The following is a 20,917-nucleotide window of genomic DNA, read 5'->3' on the forward strand; positions in this document are numbered from 1 at the left end:
AGATAAAGCTCAAAGAGCGTTTTATTTGTCTTCCTGGCCCAGTGGTGTTTAAAGTCTGGGGCGCTAAGGAGGTTCAGGATATAGGAGGAAAGATGAGAAAAAAAAATTGTAATCATCAGACGCTCAAGTTTCCAATGGTACATGAATGCACCATGTGTGACAGCTGTAACATCGCCATGATGATGTTATAATCTGTGTAGACCTAGGTGCTCTGCTCCTCAAGCTAGCATGCTAGCTAGCTGGCGCACGTTTGTCCATGCCCTTAAGTCTCTTCTTTACTCTCTGCACAGGATTTATTTGTGGACATGAAGTCGATTTAATGGACTGACTAACCCTGAGTGAATAAATGGGTTCACTCCAAGCAAACTTTTCTTCTGACCTTGTCAGTGAGCTTGCTTCTGTCTTCACACGTCTTCTCCCCTCTCCAAAAGGAACGAGCTGGAGCGCCAGTTCCTAGAGCTGCTGCAGTTCAATATCAACGTGCCATCCAGCGTCTACGCCAAGTATTACTTCGATCTGCGCTCCATGGCTGAGGCCAACAGCCTGAGCTTCCCTCTGGAACCCCTCAGCAGGGACAAAGCCCAAAAACTGGAGGTAACGTTTACACACAGAGACGGAAAAGAATCAACAGGATGCAAAAGTCCAGTGAGGATGTGTTGTTTCCTAGCAATGTGGAAACCAATAGCGTCTTGGTAATTAGTTTGCATAAGCTTAACGCACAAGTGCAAGACATCATCTGTGAAAGTATAGCAGTGCCCCAAGGATCTGTATTAATGCCAATGTTTTTTTAAATCTAGCTGAGTTATATTAGAATTTTATGATCATTTAAGGACAGTAAAAGACCAACAGAAGCAAAAACGTCCTTACACCAATTTAAAACAAAACCTTTTTTTGTTTTAAACTACTAAACTGCAGACGAATCCACCGACTCCATTTTGTTACGTCAGTACGTTGCATACTGACGCTCAGCAACCCTTTTGGTCATCTTTAAACATCTGTACTTCTGTGTGTTTCAGGCCATCTCGCGGTTGTGCGACGACAAATATAAGGACTTGAGGAAACAGGCCAAGAAGCGGTCAGTAAGTGCCGACAACCTGCAGGTTGTGCGCTGGTGTCCAGCCATCATTTCCTAACACTGGCCTCAGGCGGCACGCAGCAGAGGAAACACAGACCTGTCAGACTGACTCACTGCCTGGTACACAGGCGAAACCAGGTGGATAGCAATCCTGCGGATCTGTGTAAACACACACACACGCACACACAAACACACTCACACACACAAACAAAGTGTGGCACCTCTACAAGTGTGGTTGCACCCTTCCTGGGTGGTTGTACATAAGTGGATTCCCACTGGCTGCGTGCACAGAACCAACCGGAGTGGAGCTGAAGCGAACTGAAACGTGCGAGCGAAGGCAAAAAGAAGAAGAGGCCAAATGGAATTTGGAGGAAAAAATAAAGCAAGAAATTGGGAACTAGGTTAATAAAAATTCAACTGGTGACCTCAGCAGGTCTTTATAGTTGACTGAAGACTGGGATGGACTTTTTTTTATTATTATTATTATTCCTACTTTTGAAGCAGGACATCGTCAGCTTTTAGACACGTCTAAAACCTTCATGTTGTTTCTACGGTTTATCTCACTGTTTGGTTTTTCTGTCTCTGTTCATTTATTCATTCCCATTAGAAAACAAAATAGGAAGGAGAAACGTGAACAACGAAAAAAACAAACATTCCATTTAACCACATGTCCACCGTGACGAAACATCCCTCAACTGTTGTCATGCAGAATGTCAACAGTGAGAAGATGTTTTTTGTTTTGTTTTTTTGGAGACGCTCTTGATCAGATTTATTCACAGAACGGTTTATTCTCAAGGTCACTCCGCCAACATTTAGTTACAGCCTAAAGCAATATTCATGCATCACCTGGATGTTATGATCAAATACACTCGGGAGAGAGTCTGACTGGAAGACCTGGCTCCGCTTCTCTGAGACACTGTAGAGCTTCTCTTCTTATTTCACTGCCGTTGTCCCGACCTGTGGTGCCTGTAATCAGCCTCGTCTAACACTTTTCCACTTTTCGTAAATGAACAAATAACCAATTTTATAAAATATTATTACGATCATTTCCTCACTTCATTTTGAATTGTTCTTCCAGCTCACCAACAGCACAAACGCAATATTCTGACATGTAAAAGCCACGACGGGAATAAACCTTCAGTCTTGTTTTCGTTTATACTCTTCAGGAAAAAAAAAAAAAACCCAAACAGGTAAAAAGTGACACTGTAGACACAAAAACAAAGATTGTAAAATATATATATATATATATTTATTGCTGAATTGTTTTAGTGCAGTGAAAACACAGCACCTGTGGACTAATCTGTAAACCTAAGCCGCACTGAAAAGATAAAAAAAAAAAAAAAAGTTCACATACTTGTACCCAAGAATTAGAACGATGTTAGAGTATTTATACTGGAACAGTTTCTACTGTAAATGACAAGAGGCAGTGAAGAAAAATGTTGACGTCTTAAACGGGAGACACCACTCGAGATTTTTTTTGTCGGTTTTTTATGTTTTGTTTTTCTTTTTTTTTTACTGCAGAAATTAATGCTTTTACGTGTTAAATGCTGTGTTTGCTGAAGTGATAAATCAAGACAAGTCAGGTTTATTTAATTTTATTTTTTATTTAAAACATACCCACACTTTTCTAGGTTTATGTTTGTTTGCTTGTTTTTTTGTTTTTGTTTTTTTCCATAAAGGACAGTAATACTTGTTCTGTATAGAGCCTTGAAACTTATAAAATGTTTTACTGGGGTTTTGAGAGAAGTTGTAAATGTAATTTAATATTGTTTGTTTAATAAAAAACGATTTTTTAAAGGAATGTGTAACAGTTAACATGTGCTGCGTCAATAAAAAAAAACCCATCACTTCATTAAAACCACAACCTTTTCTTAAAAGTTTTTAAATTTATTCATGACCTCAATCGTCTGTTTTTTACACTATTTTTTTTTCATTCTTTGGCTGGGTTCGCGACTTATACTCAGGTGCGACTTATATATTAAAATATATAAGTTCCTCAGTTGAGGAACAAAACGTCTCTCAAGCTCAAAGAGGACATCTAGTTTTTTGGCTGGTGCGGCTTATAGTCCAGAAAATACGGTAGCTTTTCTTTTTTGTCTGTGAGGAGTGTTAACACATTATCAGATGCCTGTTCTCGCAGCTAGCGCTTCTCATAACATTCAGGTGTGTTTGATATGTGACTCGGCTGGATTTCTGCCTCCAGCCAAAACTGTTTGACTGTATGTCAGCCTGAGTGGTGAGAAAGAGATTACACTTAGCAATTTGTCACAAAGGGACGTTCAATCCTCAGTGCTATTTCCGTGACAGTCGCCGCTCTGCCAAAGTAACTCGTTCGACATCTTTTCTATCGCTGCACTTAATGACCGTTTTAATAGTGTGTGTGTTTTTTATCCTACCCTCAGTAAATGTGTCACTGGTTTTTAATTAGCATCGATTGGTGGTTTTTTCCTCTGTGTGTGTAAAGTTCTAACCATGAGCACGTGGAGTTTCCGTACCTGATTGTTCACACATTTTTTTGGCTTCACACGTTGCTGTGACCCTTTAAAGGTTAAAAGCAAAAGTCCTCTAACCAGCTTGACTTATAATGAGACGACGACTGTGGTAGAATCGGTACCAGTGACTACGTACTTTCAGCTATGACAGAGACATTATTAAGCTCATATCTTTATAATTATGCCACCGGGAATGCCCGAATGATCCAGGTGGCTGCCGGGTAATTACCGAGGTGCAAAATCTGCCCAGAAGCTGAAGCAGGTCAGGCGGGTAATTGAGATATATCAGAAGGATGTGATAAATGAGTGACAGGACTGACACATTTATCCAGCCACAGTTATGGGTCAAAAAAAGAAAAGAGAAAAAGCAGGAGGATGTAGCTTTAATTTCTGATTTCTGTGTTTTGGGCTCAATAATAAATATGGCTCTGTCATTGAAAAAAAAAACCCCAGGTGATGTCAGAACTCCACTGTACTTTAAGCAGACCGTCTGTTCCAGTTCAGTTCAGACTGGTTAACTGTGAACGACGTGGCTGCAGTTGCTCTCACAGCCTGCTGGGAGGCAGCGGGTTTTATTTTTAGGCCCTTTGATTCAGCTTCACTCCTCACTGCAGCTTCTGTAATAAAAGGCTTCCCTCTCCCCAACAATAGCACCAATTAACATGACTAACACCACAAGGCTGTGTTGGAATCACTCCTGCTCCTGCCAGTGAGGTGCTTCCATATCTATCTTTATATCACCCTCTTTGGGAATTTTAAATAGAATCATTTACATTCCCGGCCTCAGCTCGCTCGTGGCCGCTCGTGTGTAACGTGCCAGTTGGGTTTGCGCTGTGATCCTGTGCGGAAGTGCTAATGACCACCGGTCTGTTGTGATCATGAGTCTGGACAACTGCTTAGTTGTTCGTGGCAGCAGGCACGACCCAAATGCAGCACCGAAGAGACTGAGATCAGGTGCAATGGGTTTCATTAAGGGTACAAAGTTCATCACATCACATCACAGCACATTACATCACATCACAGCACATAGAACAACATGACAACAAAGAGTGAGTGGCAGGAAGGAGGTATATAAACCCAGGGCACCAGGTGACACCAGTGAGACTAACGACAGAGACACAGGTGAATGTGATGACACTGATTAAGTCCACAGACAGAGACAGGAGAGAAGGGAGACAGACAGACCTCACATTCTCCACACATGTGGGGGAAAAAATGATCAGAACAAATATAACACACACACACACACACACACATATATATATATATTTACCATTAAAATTAATTTATTTATACGTTTGGAATAATCACACTAAAGAGAAATCCCCCTAGTAGCGCTTTGGGAAACCCATGCTTAGGTTTTTTTTCTTTCTTTTTTTCATTTTTATAGGTTGTGTTATGAGGTAAAAGAACCAACAAAATAGGTAAAAAAAAAACATGCTTTTAAAAAAAGTCTAATTCGAGGGATTCATTGTGAAACAACACATGTAAATAACTGCTTTATATTCAAAACAACCAATCAAACTACTGGCACCCAAACATTTCCTGCAGCCCCCTCTGCCTCTCCCCCAACGCCCCCACCACCAACACATGTGTGGCTCTATTATCAGATCTCCACTAAACTAATTACAACTAAAACAAATCTTGCTATTGTGACCATGACGGTGCAGCGCCCCACACTTTGGAAACCATTGCATTTAACAACGCTTTAATTCCTGATGATTTATTTATTTCCTTCTGGGTAAATTCATCTAACACGCCACTGGACGACTCAACGTCCTCCGTGTGTCCACCTGCTACAACGAATGCCTTTATTTTTATGGCGTGGCCGGTCTGAACACGCCTTGCTATTGTGCTTGAGACTTTAATACAAGAGTTTGAAGAGTGAGTGAGTCTGGAGGCTGGTTCCTCCCCTGCAGCCACCAGCAGCACCAAAATATCTCTGCAATGCCAGGACGGTGACATGCTTTTGGAAGTGCGTTAAGAATAGACCCACAATGGGCTCGCTCCTGTCTTCGTTGTCTGAGGAAAGACAGTTGTCTGCCGGGGACGGAGGAAGAGGTTAAACCGTCCACACAGTCTCAGTGGACGTAGTACCTTCAGGTTAGTTTCTACTGGGAACCACTGTGACTGTGACCAGAACAGATATGACAGGAGGAGCGAGGAAGTAGACGAGAGGCTGGACCACGAGGGTCCGAGGACGGGACGCCCAGATAATTCAGTGACCATGGCCGGAGCGAGTGCCTCTGAGATCATCTTCATTTCTGTCAATCACAGCATCACTCTGATGGGTATGTTGACCACGGAGACAAACATTTGTTTGTGTTTTTCTGACAACATGTTGATATCGTAAAATGATCCTTGCGTTCAGGGAAGGTGTGGCTCGTTGTGATGGTTTTCCTCCGTCTCCTGATGCTGCTGTTCGCCGGTTACCCTCTGTACCAGGACGAGCAGGAGCGCTTCGTCTGCAACACCATTCAACCCGGCTGTGCCAACGTCTGCTATGACCTATTCTCACCCATCTCCGTTTTCCGTTTCTGGCTGGTGCAGCTGACCGTCCTGTGCATCCCTTACTTCATCTTCGTCGTCTACGTGGTCCACAAAGTGTCCGACAGCCTCAGTTTGGAACCGAGCCCATTCGGCCACGTCAGAGCCGTGCCCCTGTTCAAAATTCAGCATCCGACGTCTGTGAACAGAACACGTTTCATGGGAGCGTACGTCCTCCAGCTGATGTTCAGAACTTTACTGGAGGCCGGGTTCGGAGCGGCTCACTACTACCTGTTTGGATTCTACGTTCCCAAGAGGTTCCTGTGCCAGCACCCGCCCTGTACGACCCAGGTGGACTGTTACATCTCCAGACCCACGGAGAAGACTGCCATGCTCAACTTCATGCTCGGAGTGGCCGCTCTGTCCTTACTTCTAGACGTGCTAGATTTCGTCAGCGCTATCAATCGCTCGGTGCGGCAGAAGAAGAAGAACAAGAAGACGAGGGCTGAGAAAAGATACGAGGAGGAGTGTTGTTCCCACTTGGGCGAGGATGCTTTAAAGGGAACGGAGACCTCTGTGGCCCAGCAGGATGGACAAGGAGGAGCTGGTCGAACTGCCAGTTTCCGGAAGAGGCGAGGGAGTGGAGGAGGAGGAGAAGCAGGAGGAAGAGGAGGAGGGCTCTCTTCAACTCAGGAACAACCTTGCCTGGTGCGCTCTGTTTCTCACTCTTCAGAGCCTCTGGGTTGCAACACCAATGGAAACAACGGTTATTCTCTCACCTTGGAGGAGGCTCCGGAAAGATCCAGCAGCGAGGCGGCACTCTGTCCGCCGGAGCCGATGGGAACGCCCAGATCCATCCGCGTTAACAAACGCAGTCGACTCAAACCACCTCCTCCGCCCAGACGAGACCTCGGGTCGACCACAGGCCTAAGTGGGGATGTCCCCACGACAGCGACCTGTACGAGGAAAGCGGGTCAGTACACGCTGGTCGAGCTGGGCGGTGGTAAAGAGTCGCACAACAACGACGACGGACAGGAGAAAAAATCCGAGTGGGTTTGACGTTTAGTTCCACTGGAACAGTGACGCAGTGGAATGACCTGAAGTTTACAGTTGCACTGGTGGTGTTTTTTAAGGCTCGCTCTGGGGAGGAAAATTGATTTCTTAGCAGGAGATTTTTGCCTGTCAAATATGTTGGGATATGAGTGGAATTGTGGCTGATCAGAACGTAATTTTCAAAAACATTTGATCAGAACAAGGGAGAAGGGCTCCTGGATTCTTTTCCACGTTTTTTAAAATCGAGTGCTCCCATTTTGACATCACAAATATCTGGCAACCACAGAGAATTATTTTTTTAGTCATGTGATCAGCTTAGATATTTTTATGTGTTGCAATTAATTTGATTTTTTTTTATTCATACAAGTGAAAGAATACAGTTGTTCAAGATTGAGTTGTTTTTAATCATAATTAAAAAAAAATTAAAAAAAATGACTAGACATTTCAGGCGACCCCTACATTAGGCCGTGACCCCAAGGTTGAAAAACACTGATACTGACTTGGACACCAGTGAAAAAGTCTTTGCCACACAACACTTCAGAACACAGACCGGTGACCTGTCACTGGAAGAGAATCCAGACAGGATCGTCTAATAGAACGTCCGTGACTGGTCTGACTCACTGCTTCCTCAAAAGTCTTCATTTTCTAGCTCAGTGACGCAAAGTGACGAGAATGAAAAGTCATGTCTTCACAAACCAGGTCAGAGATGACAGTGTCTCTCTGTCCTGACCTCAGCCTTGAGAAATCCAAAGGAGTCCAGTCCACCTGTTTCTCTTTTGTCGCCCGCTGCCCCCCCCCCCCCTCTCACACACACACCTCCAGTGACTGACAGTATATCAACAAAGGCAGACCTTGACCTGTTTTTCACCCACAAACAAAGGCATCCTCTTTGGTGGGCCTCGGTCACGGGGTCACGGAGGATGCAGGCAGCCTCCGGGTCCTGTGTTTGGACGACCTTTGGGAATGAGGAGGTCAGGTTGAAATGAGAGAAGATAATCTGACTAAGGGGCTGTAGCCGTGCTCTTAGAAAAGAATAGGATTCCGCTGTGAGAAGTGAAGGACACTCTGAAGTCCCCTAAAGCCGACATATGCTCACAAAGCAATTATGTTCTCATATACGGCCTCTGTATTTATGGAGGCAGCTTGTCGCTCTATTTCAGGGCCTCGTGGAGATTAGGAACGGGTGTACACTGTAACACACTGTACCCAAACCCAAACAATAAAAATCAAAATCAAAGCACTGTTTTCTCTTGACCTTCAGGATTTCTGTGACAGGCTGAAAAAAGTGACTTTTAATAATAATTCTACTAATGCCAGAATTTTACAAACAATTAATTGCATTGGGCTGGGTGGGATAACAATGGACAGGATTAGATAGGATTAAATTAGATCAGATCAGATCAGATCAGATTAGATTAGATTAGATTAGATATTAGATTAGATTGCATTGCACAGCAATGTGTTCATGTACATGTACCTACATAAACCTAATTGGTCGCTCCAAAAGTTGTCAAAAAGGCTTTCATTTTAATCCAATCAAAATGCACACTTGTCCCGCCCCCTTCTAAAACCAAATGTTTATTTGCCCATTTAGCTATCAATCAAAACTTGCAGTCAAGTCACTTGCTGTTGTTGGATGGTGCACACGTCAAAACTGACCAAAACCGGCAAAAACTAGGTCACCAACCGATAACGCACAGAAGAACATGGAACAGTCATTTCAGGAACAATGTTGGCAATAATAATAATTATTCATATTTTGTCACTTTATTTTAATTTATTTTTGTTACTTTTTATGTTCAATAAAGTTTAAAGTTTAATAGCAGACAATTCTCAAACCAGCCAATAATTGTTTTGAATAATTGTAATTTCTGTAATTTCAATATGAATTAAAATCCTTGTTTATTATGATTATTGCCACAATCAAACTCTCCAAGACTCTCCTCTGTTCCTCAAGAGTGTGACGTTTTTTTTCTGAATCTTGCTATTATATCCTGCAAATGCAGGGAGATTTACAAATTCAAAGCACGTTATAAATGCACGTTAGACAATTGTTTGTGTATTTCTTCTTTTTGAGACTGTTCTAGCTCCGCAGGTCCAGTCTTTTGCGCAATGGTAAGATGATACAATGCTACCCTCTTGTGGTGCAAAATCTGACGCGCGACCGTGTGGAATTAAACTTGAAAACTGTAGCGAGTATTCCCGGCTCCTTTAGAACATTAAGGTTCCAGTGTTGTGGATATTTTAAAAACATTGAACTGCATTTATTAATAATTAAAAAAATAAAGTTTTTTTTCTTGAATAGTGGTAAAAATATGACTGTTTAAACTGCAAGTATTACATCAAATGTTTTCTTTAAAAAATGTGTCAATAAATCCTAACTTTCTGTCTTTAAATCCTACACAGTTAGCCACATTGTATGTCTTTAAATCCTACACAGTTAGCCACAGTGTCACAGCTAAAAAATAAAATAAAATAAATAAAAAAATCCTTATAAAGCACTGGAACTTTTCAATAGCTTGTTAAAAGAAACCATATTTGTGAAGACAGAGTACAGCAGTTTTACGCAGCATTTGCAAATGGTTCATTACAAACACTGTCTCCGAGTTTGGAAAGTGCTATGGTAACATCTGCAGCCCGGTCCCAAACCAGCAGTCGTCATTCATGGGCTGCAGGTCATAAAGCAGCCAGTGATCACCAAGAATGTAGATCCTGCTGGACGACCCCGAGCCACGTTGTTTGCCACAGAGCTTGTCCGCAAAAAGTCAGGACAGATCAGGTGTTTAGATCACTTTAAACGTTTTTACCCCAGAATGGTGCACTTCATGTCTGCGTCTGGCCGTAGGAATGGATCTGACAGATTACGGCCCTGTGTGGAGGCAGCATCACCGCTCTGCGCCGATGACTCTGAGGAATCTCCGTCTGGGAAAACAGTCTGTGGAGAAGAGGATTCTTGGACAGAAACAAATCACAGTGGAGATCCTGGAGAAAAGCAGTTGGTGAAGCATCTGCTGCAGCACTTTATACGTGGAGCAGCATTAACACATTTAATTATGTGTTGAAACGTGTTTGGCCGCACTCACCCCCTCCTGTCGGTGGAGCTGTGTTTTACGAGGCGGCCTTCCATGTCGTCTGCCAGGCTTGGTTTGGTGAAGTGGACAAAAGGAGTTCTTCATCAAAGTGATGGTTCAGCACAAAACCTCAGTCATTCACTTCGAAGCACTACCTTTCCAAGTTTTCTACACATGTTGTTATTTGCACACATTGTGGGGAAAAAAAAGTTTTCCTTTCACTGAAGCATAAAATACCATATCGATGCCTAGCATGTGTTTGAAGAGGTTTTAACATCAGGTTGTTTCAGAGCAGCTTCGCTGAGGGCAGTCTGTGACTATGGACAATCTGACTCACACAGTAGCCAAGTGGACCGTCACGTAGTCTGTAGACCACACCACAGTCTTGAAAGTGTCTCAAGGTGCCCAGTAATGACTAAGGTCCACCAACTAAATTCTCTTTTAAATGTTTCCCCATATAAATATTAATAATCCACCTCTTATACGTTTCCCCATATAAATATTAATAATCCATCCATCTGGATTAGTCACAATTAAAAACTATTCTCAATCACCTGATGTCATTGATCTCTCTGTTCCAGGAGGGGGCTTAACCATGAACCAGATGATCATTATTGTACAACAGTGACCAAGGTCGAGCTGAACCACACTATTACTATTTACGAATGCGGGCTGTAATTCACAAAGTCCCGAGACTGAGGAAAGACAACGCTGTCCCTGTGATTGTCTGCCACTGTACAACAAAAGACAGTGAGCTCATGGGATATTCCCCACCCAGGGTGAGATGCAACTTAAAGCCACGTTATTATACGGGAGCTTTCTGATGCTGTGCTGAGCTTTGTTGGAAAGTTTTTGGGGAAACAGCAGCTGTCTTTCTCTTCCTCTGCTCATACTGCTGTCCCATTTCCCCCCACAGGGTACATTAATTATCCCAACCTGAACTCGGTGCTGAATGAAGAGGGACAGGGGAAAATCCCTCATGAATTCAACCCTGAAAACTTCCGGAGTCAGCAAAGAAAGTTGGTCCGGCCAGAAGCTTTAATGCTGTTTTTCTGCAGGTATATGAGACCCTGAACGTCACGTTCATTTGTTTGTCTGTTTAAAGTGTTTCCTGACTTACAGTACTGACTGTGTTCATTTGTTTGTCTGTTTAAAATGTTTCCTGACTTACAGTACTGACTGTGTGTCTCCCAAAACCTTTACAAATAAACATCCAGCTCAGGAAAACACCATTAGAATCCATAAAGTTTGAGACTTTGCTGCATTTTTGTCTGTGTGAAAAAAGGGTCTATGAGCTCCTCTGGTGGCAAAAGGCATGTATTGCATGTAGTAGAGTTATTTATTTTAAATGGAAATCCTTTAAGATTAGAGGGGGCTCCAATCCCTGGTCCCCAGACTGGTACTGGCCCAAGGTTCTCGGGCCAAGGTCGGTGACCTCTGCTTTAGATCAGGAGTCTCAAACTCAGATGATCCAGGGGCCACTTTTCTCAAGGTAGGGGCCAGAATCTAACAGCATGGAGTCAGATTTTCATTATACTGACTAGTTGTGTACAGAAAGTGGGCCACGAGCCTGGAGTTTGACGCCTCTTCTTTTAGATCCTGCAGAGTGATCGTGGCTTTCCATCATTTTCAGGGAGACGTTGGCCGTTTTTCAGCTAACAAACAGGTTACACTCCACTCTTGACTCACACACTTTGCGCTGCCTTTGTTCTCAGAATGTATTACTTCTGGCAAACAAAGAGAGAAAAGAAATCGAAAAAAAAAACCTGGTGTTTCAGCGGAAAACTTAGGGTTTTGTGTGGAGGTGGGGGTCCTTGAACCGGCGTGGGCAGCAGGAGGGGAGTGTAAGAACGACTGCACCACGGAGGCATTGTTACTGTGCTGGTGGGGGGGCCAGCCACCGCTGCTGATGGCTTTGTTAGGCTCGGTCACGGTGCCAGTTTGAAGCATTTATTTGCTGAAAAATGCAAACGTGACATAACTTCTGTTTTTACCATTTAAGAACACATGTGCAGGAAACACGGAACTGTTGATCTTTTCTTCCACGATTTTATTTTTCTAATGTACAAAGGCAGTCGCTACAGTTTCAGTGACGTTATCTTCCCAGGGACACAGTAACCATCCGGCCCCAGAACTGCACAGCTCCTATATTTTCCAACATCTGGCGTCTCAAGTGGCCAGCAGGGAATTAAGTGCCAGAGCTGGAGGTCAGGTGCTTTACCATTAATCTAAACGGGACACTGAGACCAAAGGTCGCTGTTATACTTTGTGCACTGGAGAATTTAAAGCACGGAACAGCCAGGGTTTTTTTTTAGTGCTAACATTTCAATTTACTCCAGCAAATGTGATCCGAATAAAAAATATGTTCTACCACAATCACCTGCATTTGGTCAGGTCTGTTTAACCTAGTTTTTAGCTAGGTTAAAGTGTTCACATGTGCAGAACATGTAATTCAATTGACTTGAAAATTAGAAAAAAAATACTTGTGAACAAGAATCTTGTTCACTTAGATCATTGTTTCCCAAATGCTGGGTCGCGACCCTCAGGTGGGTCGCAAGAGATTTTTTTTGGGTCGTTTTGCATCGTGAGTTTACGAATAGGGTCTATTGACTTGGGTCGCGAAGGTTTGTGACTTTTAAAATATGGGTCCCCAGTTTGGGAAACACATGGCATAGACGAAGAAAATAACTTGCGTTCTCGCATATAATCGTGCTTCGTACAATGTCTCCAGAGATAGCTGACTAAAAGACTCTTGCATGAAATGAAATATGTAACAACACATGTATGAAACACACGTTTCACCGTAGTGGAGCAGATCAATAATATATAAAAAATGTAAACCTACACACACACACACACACACACATACTCTCTCCCTTAATAATTGATAGGCGGTGATATCAGGAGGCTACGTGAGGAGAGAAGATGTTTTAATCCAGGTCGGGGAAATCCTGTTCGGTGAAACGCGGTGACACGGTTCAGCCGGGGTTACACACAGACATCATCAGTCGTTGCTCCGAGCCACAGCTGAGAACGAGTCCCGACAAGATCGGCTTCATCCGCCAAATAATCCCTCGTAAACGAAACCATAATAAAGTCAGTTAATTCCCACCATTGTTGCTGCTCTGTCCTGTCTGTCTGTCTGCGGGAACCGCCCCTTTACTCACATACTTCTCTGTGCAGCACCTTGTTACTTGTAAACATGTTGTTCCTTGGTAATTGCCAAATAGAACATTTGGTACTAAAACACACAGTTACAAAACATATTGTATTTGTTTACTCCTAGTTCTTCAATGCTCCTTTTGCTTGGAGGCATTCTAACTATTTTTATTTGATTGATTTAATAAAGAATGTACCTTACAAACTCATATACCAAAATCATATCATATTCCCTTATGTACCACCAGAGGGAGCCCAAGTAGCACCAGTGGTATGCCTACCATAGGTTGAGAAACACCGGCTTAAGGAAAGCCAGGACTGCTGAATGTTTGTATTCTGTTTACATATAAATAAATGTGTGTAAATAAAGTTAGTTGACCTAGGTAAACACATAACATATTTTAACATTTTAAATGACCCGCTGGTTTCTTTTATCTGTCACTTTTGCAGTAACAGTGTGTTTTCTAGTTTGAAATTTGGTTTCTTTAAATTCAAATATGCAATTCTCGCATAAAAAACTCCCAAAACACTTCTTGTTGTGGCAACACCGGTAAAAACTGGTTAATAAACGCTTATGACTGTGTACATTTTCCAAACATCTGCCCTGTATGAGTCCCCCAACCCCCGCTTCAGAATGAGAAATGAGCCCAGGGAACACACAGAAAGAGAAAAATATGACATCAGTGTTCGGGTTTTAAAGCCAAAAATAACTCCTGTCGTGGCGTGTACGTGCGTGATGCTCATTTCACCGCCAGATGGGGCTAAGCATTAATGTCATCGTTTATGAGGAGCTGGTGGTACAATATGAAAACAACTTTGTCAAACTGTAGAAGTAGAGAATTCAGACAATTCTTAATGGAAATGCGTGTCATGGTCGAGGTTAAAACTCGATTTCCAGCAATTATACGACAAACTGTGGTGAGTCTGTTCGCTTCGAGGTGTATAAATATTAGCTGAAATACTTGGGAAATAGCTCAGGCGATGCTGCGTTCACTGACAACAGCGTGGCGCGGTTATTATGTGGCTGAATTCCACCATTAAACAGCACAACTCTTTGGTGTTTCACATCTGTAGTACAAGAACAAAGCGTCAACAGAGCAGACAGACAGTACAAAGGCCATTGCGACTATTGACCGGTAAATCAAAGGCATTACTACACTATCATCTAATGCCAGCGAACTGGGTTAATTGGGACCAAACCAGATACATTTGTAGCAACAAAAATGGCCCCGATTAGAGGCTCCTAAGATGTGAGATCATGTGAACAGACCACCTGTGGGGCTTTCAATGCTATTTCAATATCATTCATGTCAAGTTCCCTGCACTTACTGACACAGCTTGAGTTGAGGGAGATGTTTCAATTCAGGTCCTGGATTGGAAAAAAAAAAAAAAAAAACACAAACAAGACGCAGGGGCTCTGGCAGGTTTCAGCTCTGACAACCCCCCCCCCCCCCCCCAACCCCCTGAAAAAAGAGAGAGTGAGAGAAGGGAGGGTTCCAAAATGCTCTTTCAATTGTGGGACGTCCATCAAAGAGTCCAAATGGGGACGTTTAGGGGAAACCTTGGCACATCAGACAGACACCATAATACACACCATCTTTATTCTAAGCTGGTTAAAAAAAAGAAAGATCAAAGTTTCTGTAGATGAAGGGAACCCTTCCCTGCATTTACACCCCCTCCATTCACCCTCTGCCTCTTCTACTAAATGAAGAAAGCGGGCTTCAGCAGGCATGTGAAGGGGACTTGAACAATTATGGAGATGCACCGACTCAACCCCTGCCTCTAATTACTAGCTGGGTAATGGTTAAAAGGGCTTCCCCTCAAAAGCGGGCCATTGCCGCCGCCGCTGTCCCTCAATACGGTGACCACAAGGAACCACAAAGATATATACGCCCGCGAGGAAACGGAAGGAGCCTCCGCGGCAGGAGAACACACCAGAAAAGTTACACAGAACCTCGGATTTATCACAGGTTTTATTGTCAAAATAAAGGTGGTATTTGTCTTTCTCTCCAAAAAAAGAGAAATCTACACTTTGTACAAATATACAATAGCTTATAAAGTTTTTTGTTCTTTTTTTATACACAAATATACATTTTTTTTGTACATAACCTTTGTATAAATACATCTGAAATTACAAAAACGAGTGACCCGTAAAAATACACGGCCACTATTAAGGCTTAATTTAAAACTTGATTGAAATATACAATGTTATCTGGCACTATATATAAGATGGACATTTAAAAAAAATGCTCTTGGTGAGAAACTGTGTTTTACAACAAGTAATGCCCAGTTTGCATTAAAAAAGACACCACCTGGAACCACTGATACATACAAACAGGGAAGATTTCGTTTAGTGGATGCCAGGAACATTGTTTTGACCACTTCTTCTCACAGAGGTGTGTGAGTGTGTGTGTGTGTGTGTGTTTGGGGGACACCTCAGCAGCAGTTCATTACTATGCAAATTGGTTAAGACATGAAGTGATGGGTTATCTCCCAAACAATTAGCAGTCCTCCTAAAGCTGCTTAGTTTTTCCCATTCAAACCTGGGACAATGGCATTTGCTTGGGGCAGGACACAGAGCTGGCCGTGCCTGACCTCCACGTCAGTCCGGTGCTCACGTCACTGTACATGGAGCCGCTGGTGCCCTTGCTGCCCCAGCAGCACCTGGTGCAGAAAGTCCTCCAGGAGTCCAGGGTTTTACCCGACCAGATCCACACACCGGAAGTGATGCCCACCAGAAGGCACATAAAGTACTTCAACATGAAAACTGCATAGTCCGGAGTCCTGCGCTCGTGCTCCAGCAAACAGTTGGAGCAAGTGTGCGTAATCTCCCACGTCTGCCTGTTGTGCTGCTCGTAAAAGTAACAGGCCACGATGATGGTGGCCGGCACCGTGTAGAGCACCGTGAAGATGCCTATTCTGATCATCAGCTTCTCCAGCTTGTCTGTTTTGGTTCCACCCTGCTTAATGACGCTGCGGATCCTGAACAGGGACACAAATCCTGCCAGGAGGAACATGGTGCCAATGAATAAATAAATCACCAAAGGTGCCAGGACGAAACCCCGCAGGTTGTCCAGGTTCTGGTTCCCCACGTAGCAGATGCCAGCCACAGAATCTCCGTCCACGGAGCTCAGCGCCAGCACCGCGATGGACTTCATGCTGGGGATGAGCCAGGCGGCCAAGTGGAAGTACTGAGAGTAGCTGGCAATCGCCTCGTTGCCCCACTTCATCCCGGCCGCCAGGAACCAGGTCAGGGAGAGGATGACCCACCAGATGGAGCTGGCCATGCCAAAAAAGTAAATCAGGAGGAAAACCACAGTGCAGAGCGCAGGTCCGGTGGTCTCGTAGTGGATGTGTTCCACGTCAAAGTCCCGGTTACACGCCACTTTCTCGTGTCCGGCGATGAGTCTGACGATGTAGCCCACCGAAACGAACATGTAGCAGGCGGAGAGGAAGATGATGGGTCTCTCCGGGTACTTGAATCGCTCCATGTCGATGAGGAAAGTGGCGACCGTGGCAAAAGTTGACACGAAGCACAGCACCGACCACAGTCCTATCCAGAACGCCGTGAACGCCTTCTCGTCGTGCGTAAAGAAAGGGTTGTGGCACGGCATGGCACAGTTAGGAATCTGCCCCGTTTTCACACGGTTGTAAAGCGGATGACGGTCAGTGGTCACTGGCACCATGGGCTCCAAACACTGGCAGCCCGGCTCACATGGTGCAACAGGCGGCTTGTATTTCCCAGGCGCGCCGGGTCTGCCGCCGCTGGGCTTATTTTTAGGCGGATTGTAACCCTTACCCGGGTGGTTGGTGGGCTTGGAGAGGACAGGGGATACTGTGGTCGAGTCAGTTCGATTATAGTCCATACACAGAGTGTCGGGGTTGCCCTGCACGGGCAGCAGGTCACACTTCATTCTGTCCGGCCAGGGGAAGCCGTACTGCCGCATGAGGGGCGCGCAGCCGGCCCGGGCTCTCTCACACACGCTCCGGCACGGCGGTAGTGGTTTTTTGTAGTCCTCCAAGCAGATCGGCGTGTACATGCTGCACAGGAAGAACTTGAGGTCCGGCGAACACTGGATCTCGACCAGAGGCCAGAACTGGTGCACCTCCAGTCCCGCCTCGTCCTGCGTGTCGTGGTTGAACTGATTGGGCATGTAAGTGTAGTTGTAGCCGATGCCCTTGCACAGGGGCACGGCTATCTCCTGGCAGGTGATCTCCTTAGCCGTGGTGCAGCTGGATCGGGGCAGGAGAGCGAGCGAGAGGAGCAGGTAAATCCCAAACAGCTCCATCTCCCTGGCGCGGCGCGGCGCGTCTCCCCTCGTCTGCGACGGCACGAACAGCAATTAATCCTCTCAGCCGCCTGCGTTCGCCCCCAGCGCCGTTAGACTCTGTGCAAGGAGCCCATGTCGCTTCTGTCGGGATCTCGCACGGAGTTGCGAGTGATGTGCACGCCGTGTTTACTTTCGTCAGGAGGAGGAGAAGGAGGAGAAAGGAGCCTTCGGGAGCAGCAAGATGGCTGGGGAAGAATCCACGTTCTCCCGGAGTCTGTCCCTCAATATCCACACACAGACTGCTGGTAAAATAGCAAAAATAATCAAATCAAATTAAAAAAAAAAAGTGCTGCTGTTCTGTCGTCACTGAGAGGAAAGGCCACACGTTCGCTCTCTTTCACTGATATTATGGTTATTTCCAGTGGGTTTTCACCCCACGATTGCTTGGCTTGACATACAAATCATAAGCCTGGAGACCAAGCAGTGCTAATATATAGCGGAGGCTCAAATACCACACCCCCAGAGCCGCTGCTCTAATCACAGAGTACCGAGGCGGGGCCTCCGACGTGTCGATCACATTTTTCTTCCCCCATCTTTACCTAAATGTTTTTGTTTTGAGGCTCTGGAGCAGATTGGCTTAGCCTCGTGGCCGTGGCGCAAGTGAGGCTAAGACGCTGATTTGGAAGCAAATGACTTTTACGCATCCAAAAAAAAAAAAGAAAAGAAAAAAAGAAAAGAAAAAAAGAAGGATGTGGTGATAGAGTCATATTCATGCACATTTAACCTCAGATGGGGATGAAAACACAGCACAGGTCCACACTGTGAGCTGAAACGAGTATTTAAAGATTTTGGAGTGAAAAGTGCGCATTTACGCACAGATTTACGCATCATCCATCCGTGATCCGTGACAAAAATAACATACATACATACATATATATGCTATTTTTCAAGTCTGTACTTGAAGAAGATATATGTGTTATTTTTCAAGTCTGTACTTGAAGAAGATATTCGGTAAAAATATTCTTTTTTAAATAAACGTGATGTCATTAACATGAAAAACTACCTCTTAATCCAAATTGAGGTCTGGTTTTTTTCATTCCCACCTGTGACCACACTTTCCTGTGGCTGTCTTGTAACTCGCATTCTTTCCCGGTGTCACAACACCACAGTTGAAACACACGGTTAAAGGATGGAAAACATCTTTAGTGTCGGATGATTGTTCCTGCGTGTGTTGGTGAGAGAAGAGAGAGGGGCCAGTTTGGTAAATTGCCTAATTTGCGCATGATAAGACAACCCAGGGAGCTGTCTGTCCCCGTGAAAAGCCCTTTTTTTATTTTTTAAATGAGGTGCTAATGTTTCGTTTAACGCTTGCATAGAGCTCCGCGGGAGGCGTAATTGCGCGAGGCAAAGAGCAAGCAGCCGCACACTGAGGTGCTGGCAGAGGCGCTCCTGTCACAGGGGCCGCCTGAGAGCCCGAGCCCACTCCCCTGGCAGCCCAGCCCAACAGCAGACCTGCAGTAGCAGCTCCGCGGTCTGGAACCATTCATACAAAGTCATATCCAAAACTCTGTCGTAGCTGCTGCACAAGTGACCAATCAGCGACGAGTGCGTGTCGCAGACCCCAGTTGTTGGTTTATCTAATAGATGCAAATAAATAGTACAACACGAATGATGCAGAACTGCAGGGAAAATACACCGAAGGTCCTTGTTGTTAACAAATAAACAACAAATCAATATAAAAGTAAACCATCTCTGCATGACAGGATGCGACTGCAGCATTATTTCAGCATATTTTCAAATGTCTGGGTATTCTATTTTCGAACCTTAAACCCAAGATATTTTAATAAGAATTGAACTATTAAAATGTAGTGTGCGGTTCTGGAATTGTTCATATTTTCAAATATTTGTACATTGTCCAAATCAGTCGTCTCAAACCCCTGGCTCACGGGCCACTTTTGGCCCACAAAGCCCTCATCTCTGGCCTGTGTTTGTACATTGATTATTTAAGAAAAAAATGAAAATGTATGATTGTTTGCACTATAGTGTTGTACAGTACAGTACTCAAACAAAGATACTCGCTGTATTGGATATCAAACACGTATTCTGCCCTCTAGTGTAATGACGGGTCCTCATCCGTGTCTGAGACCCCGGGGTCTAAATGCTTTATAAATGTGACGCGTGCATTTCTCATCCACATTACCACACTCTATTTTCCGTCCCTCTTTCAGACAACAACAAAACAAGTCATTTACTTCAACGTCACTCGGACCGCCGTGACGACTGCCGTAAGATTTAATCACAGGCCACTCAGAAAATTAACTGAACGCAGCTCCTGGTATGAACAGGCGAGCAGGGCCGGACATGTGATCAGCACATCTGTTGGAAACTCGATATTCGTTGCAACAACAAGGGGGATGTGTCTTTGAATAGGCAGTTTGTCCTCTCCTGTGTGTGCACGCGCACACGCCAACACAGGCCGGACGCTGTGGAAAAATATGTGGCCCTGAAGTGCAAGCATCCTCCGCCCCGAGGTAGAGTTTGCTGTCTGAGTGCAGCCACCTCTTAATCACACCAGACAGTTGTGTTCCTATGAGTGGAACAAACCCGCGGTGAGCTAAGTGTCTGCTTAGCACAGAATGATTAAGTGACTCGCCTTAGATAGATAACAGGGATGGAGCCGAGTTAATGGCTGTTTGCGTTTGATTAGGAAACAGAGTTTGGCCAGAGTGGGTGCTGTAGAGGTATGTGCTTCCTGGTGTGTCTCATTTTGGAGACCAGTTTGAAAAAAAAAACAGGGGAGACATCAAGCATGGATGAGGTCAAGAAAGGTAATGATTGACATGGAGGAAAATGTGTTGTTTGCGATGCAGGGCTGCGACGTACGAGACGGCAACAGAGGCCGACCAATGAATGAAAAGCAGCAATTACGCCCTAAAAGTTAACATGTTCAATTCAGAGTGTCATTCTGTCAAACATCATCAAGTGCTCCAGCTAATGAAAAGACGTCCAATCAAGTGTGTCCAGATCCGGGACCCGGCCGTGCGATAGCGCGACGGCGATATGCTAATGCGACTTTATCTGGTGGAGAAAAGCTTTGAGGAGATTTATCCAATCTGCTCGACACAATTCCAAGAGCCATCGGTGGCATTTAGTGGGCTTGCGCTAACCCATGGCTGCTTGTTAAGACTTCATTAGCTGTGTTTGCTCAGGCCTCTTCTCTCCAAAGGGCTGGAGGAGGGCAGCTCAAGCTCCAGCCTCAGCACCACTATAGTCTCTCCATATGGGGCTTGTTTGCTCACGGCTGTCCTG

General features: G+C 44.5%; 3 protein-coding genes across 4 annotated transcripts in view; 2 read left to right on the forward strand and 1 right to left on the reverse strand.

Moving 5' to 3' along the window:
- Positions 1–2,915, forward strand: part of ccny (cyclin Y) — an 18,825-nt gene extending 15,910 nt beyond the window's left edge. For both annotated transcript variants that reach the window (XM_017031788.2, XM_025054483.1), the window contains 2 exons: positions 432–594; positions 1,017–2,915. In XM_017031788.2, coding sequence (XP_016887277.1) covers positions 432–594; positions 1,017–1,133 — 280 coding nt within the window. In that variant the 3' untranslated portion in view covers positions 1,134–2,915. The remainder of the gene's footprint in view (positions 1–431; positions 595–1,016) is intronic.
- Positions 2,916–5,577: 2,662 nt separating this feature from the next.
- On the forward strand, positions 5,578–7,427 carry gjd4 (gap junction protein delta 4). The gene is made up of 2 exons (XM_008307661.2): positions 5,578–5,858; positions 5,939–7,427. Exons 1-2 carry the CDS (start codon positions 5,795–5,797, stop codon positions 7,111–7,113), a joined length of 1,239 nt encoding a protein of 412 aa, XP_008305883.1. The 5' UTR covers positions 5,578–5,794; the 3' UTR covers positions 7,114–7,427.
- Positions 7,428–15,268: 7,841 nt separating this feature from the next.
- On the reverse strand, positions 15,269–18,171 carry fzd8a (frizzled class receptor 8a). The gene has a single exon (XM_008307658.3). The coding sequence runs from the start codon at positions 17,624–17,626 to the stop codon at positions 15,875–15,877; it is 1,752 nt and encodes a 583-aa protein (XP_008305880.1). The 5' UTR covers positions 17,627–18,171; the 3' UTR covers positions 15,269–15,874.
- Between the last annotated feature and the right edge of the window lie 2,746 nt (positions 18,172–20,917).

This window comes from Cynoglossus semilaevis, chromosome 3 (assembly GCF_000523025.1).
Source record: "Cynoglossus semilaevis isolate Cse_v1.0 chromosome 3, Cse_v1.0, whole genome shotgun sequence".
NCBI lineage: Eukaryota > Metazoa > Chordata > Actinopteri > Pleuronectiformes > Cynoglossidae > Cynoglossus > Cynoglossus semilaevis.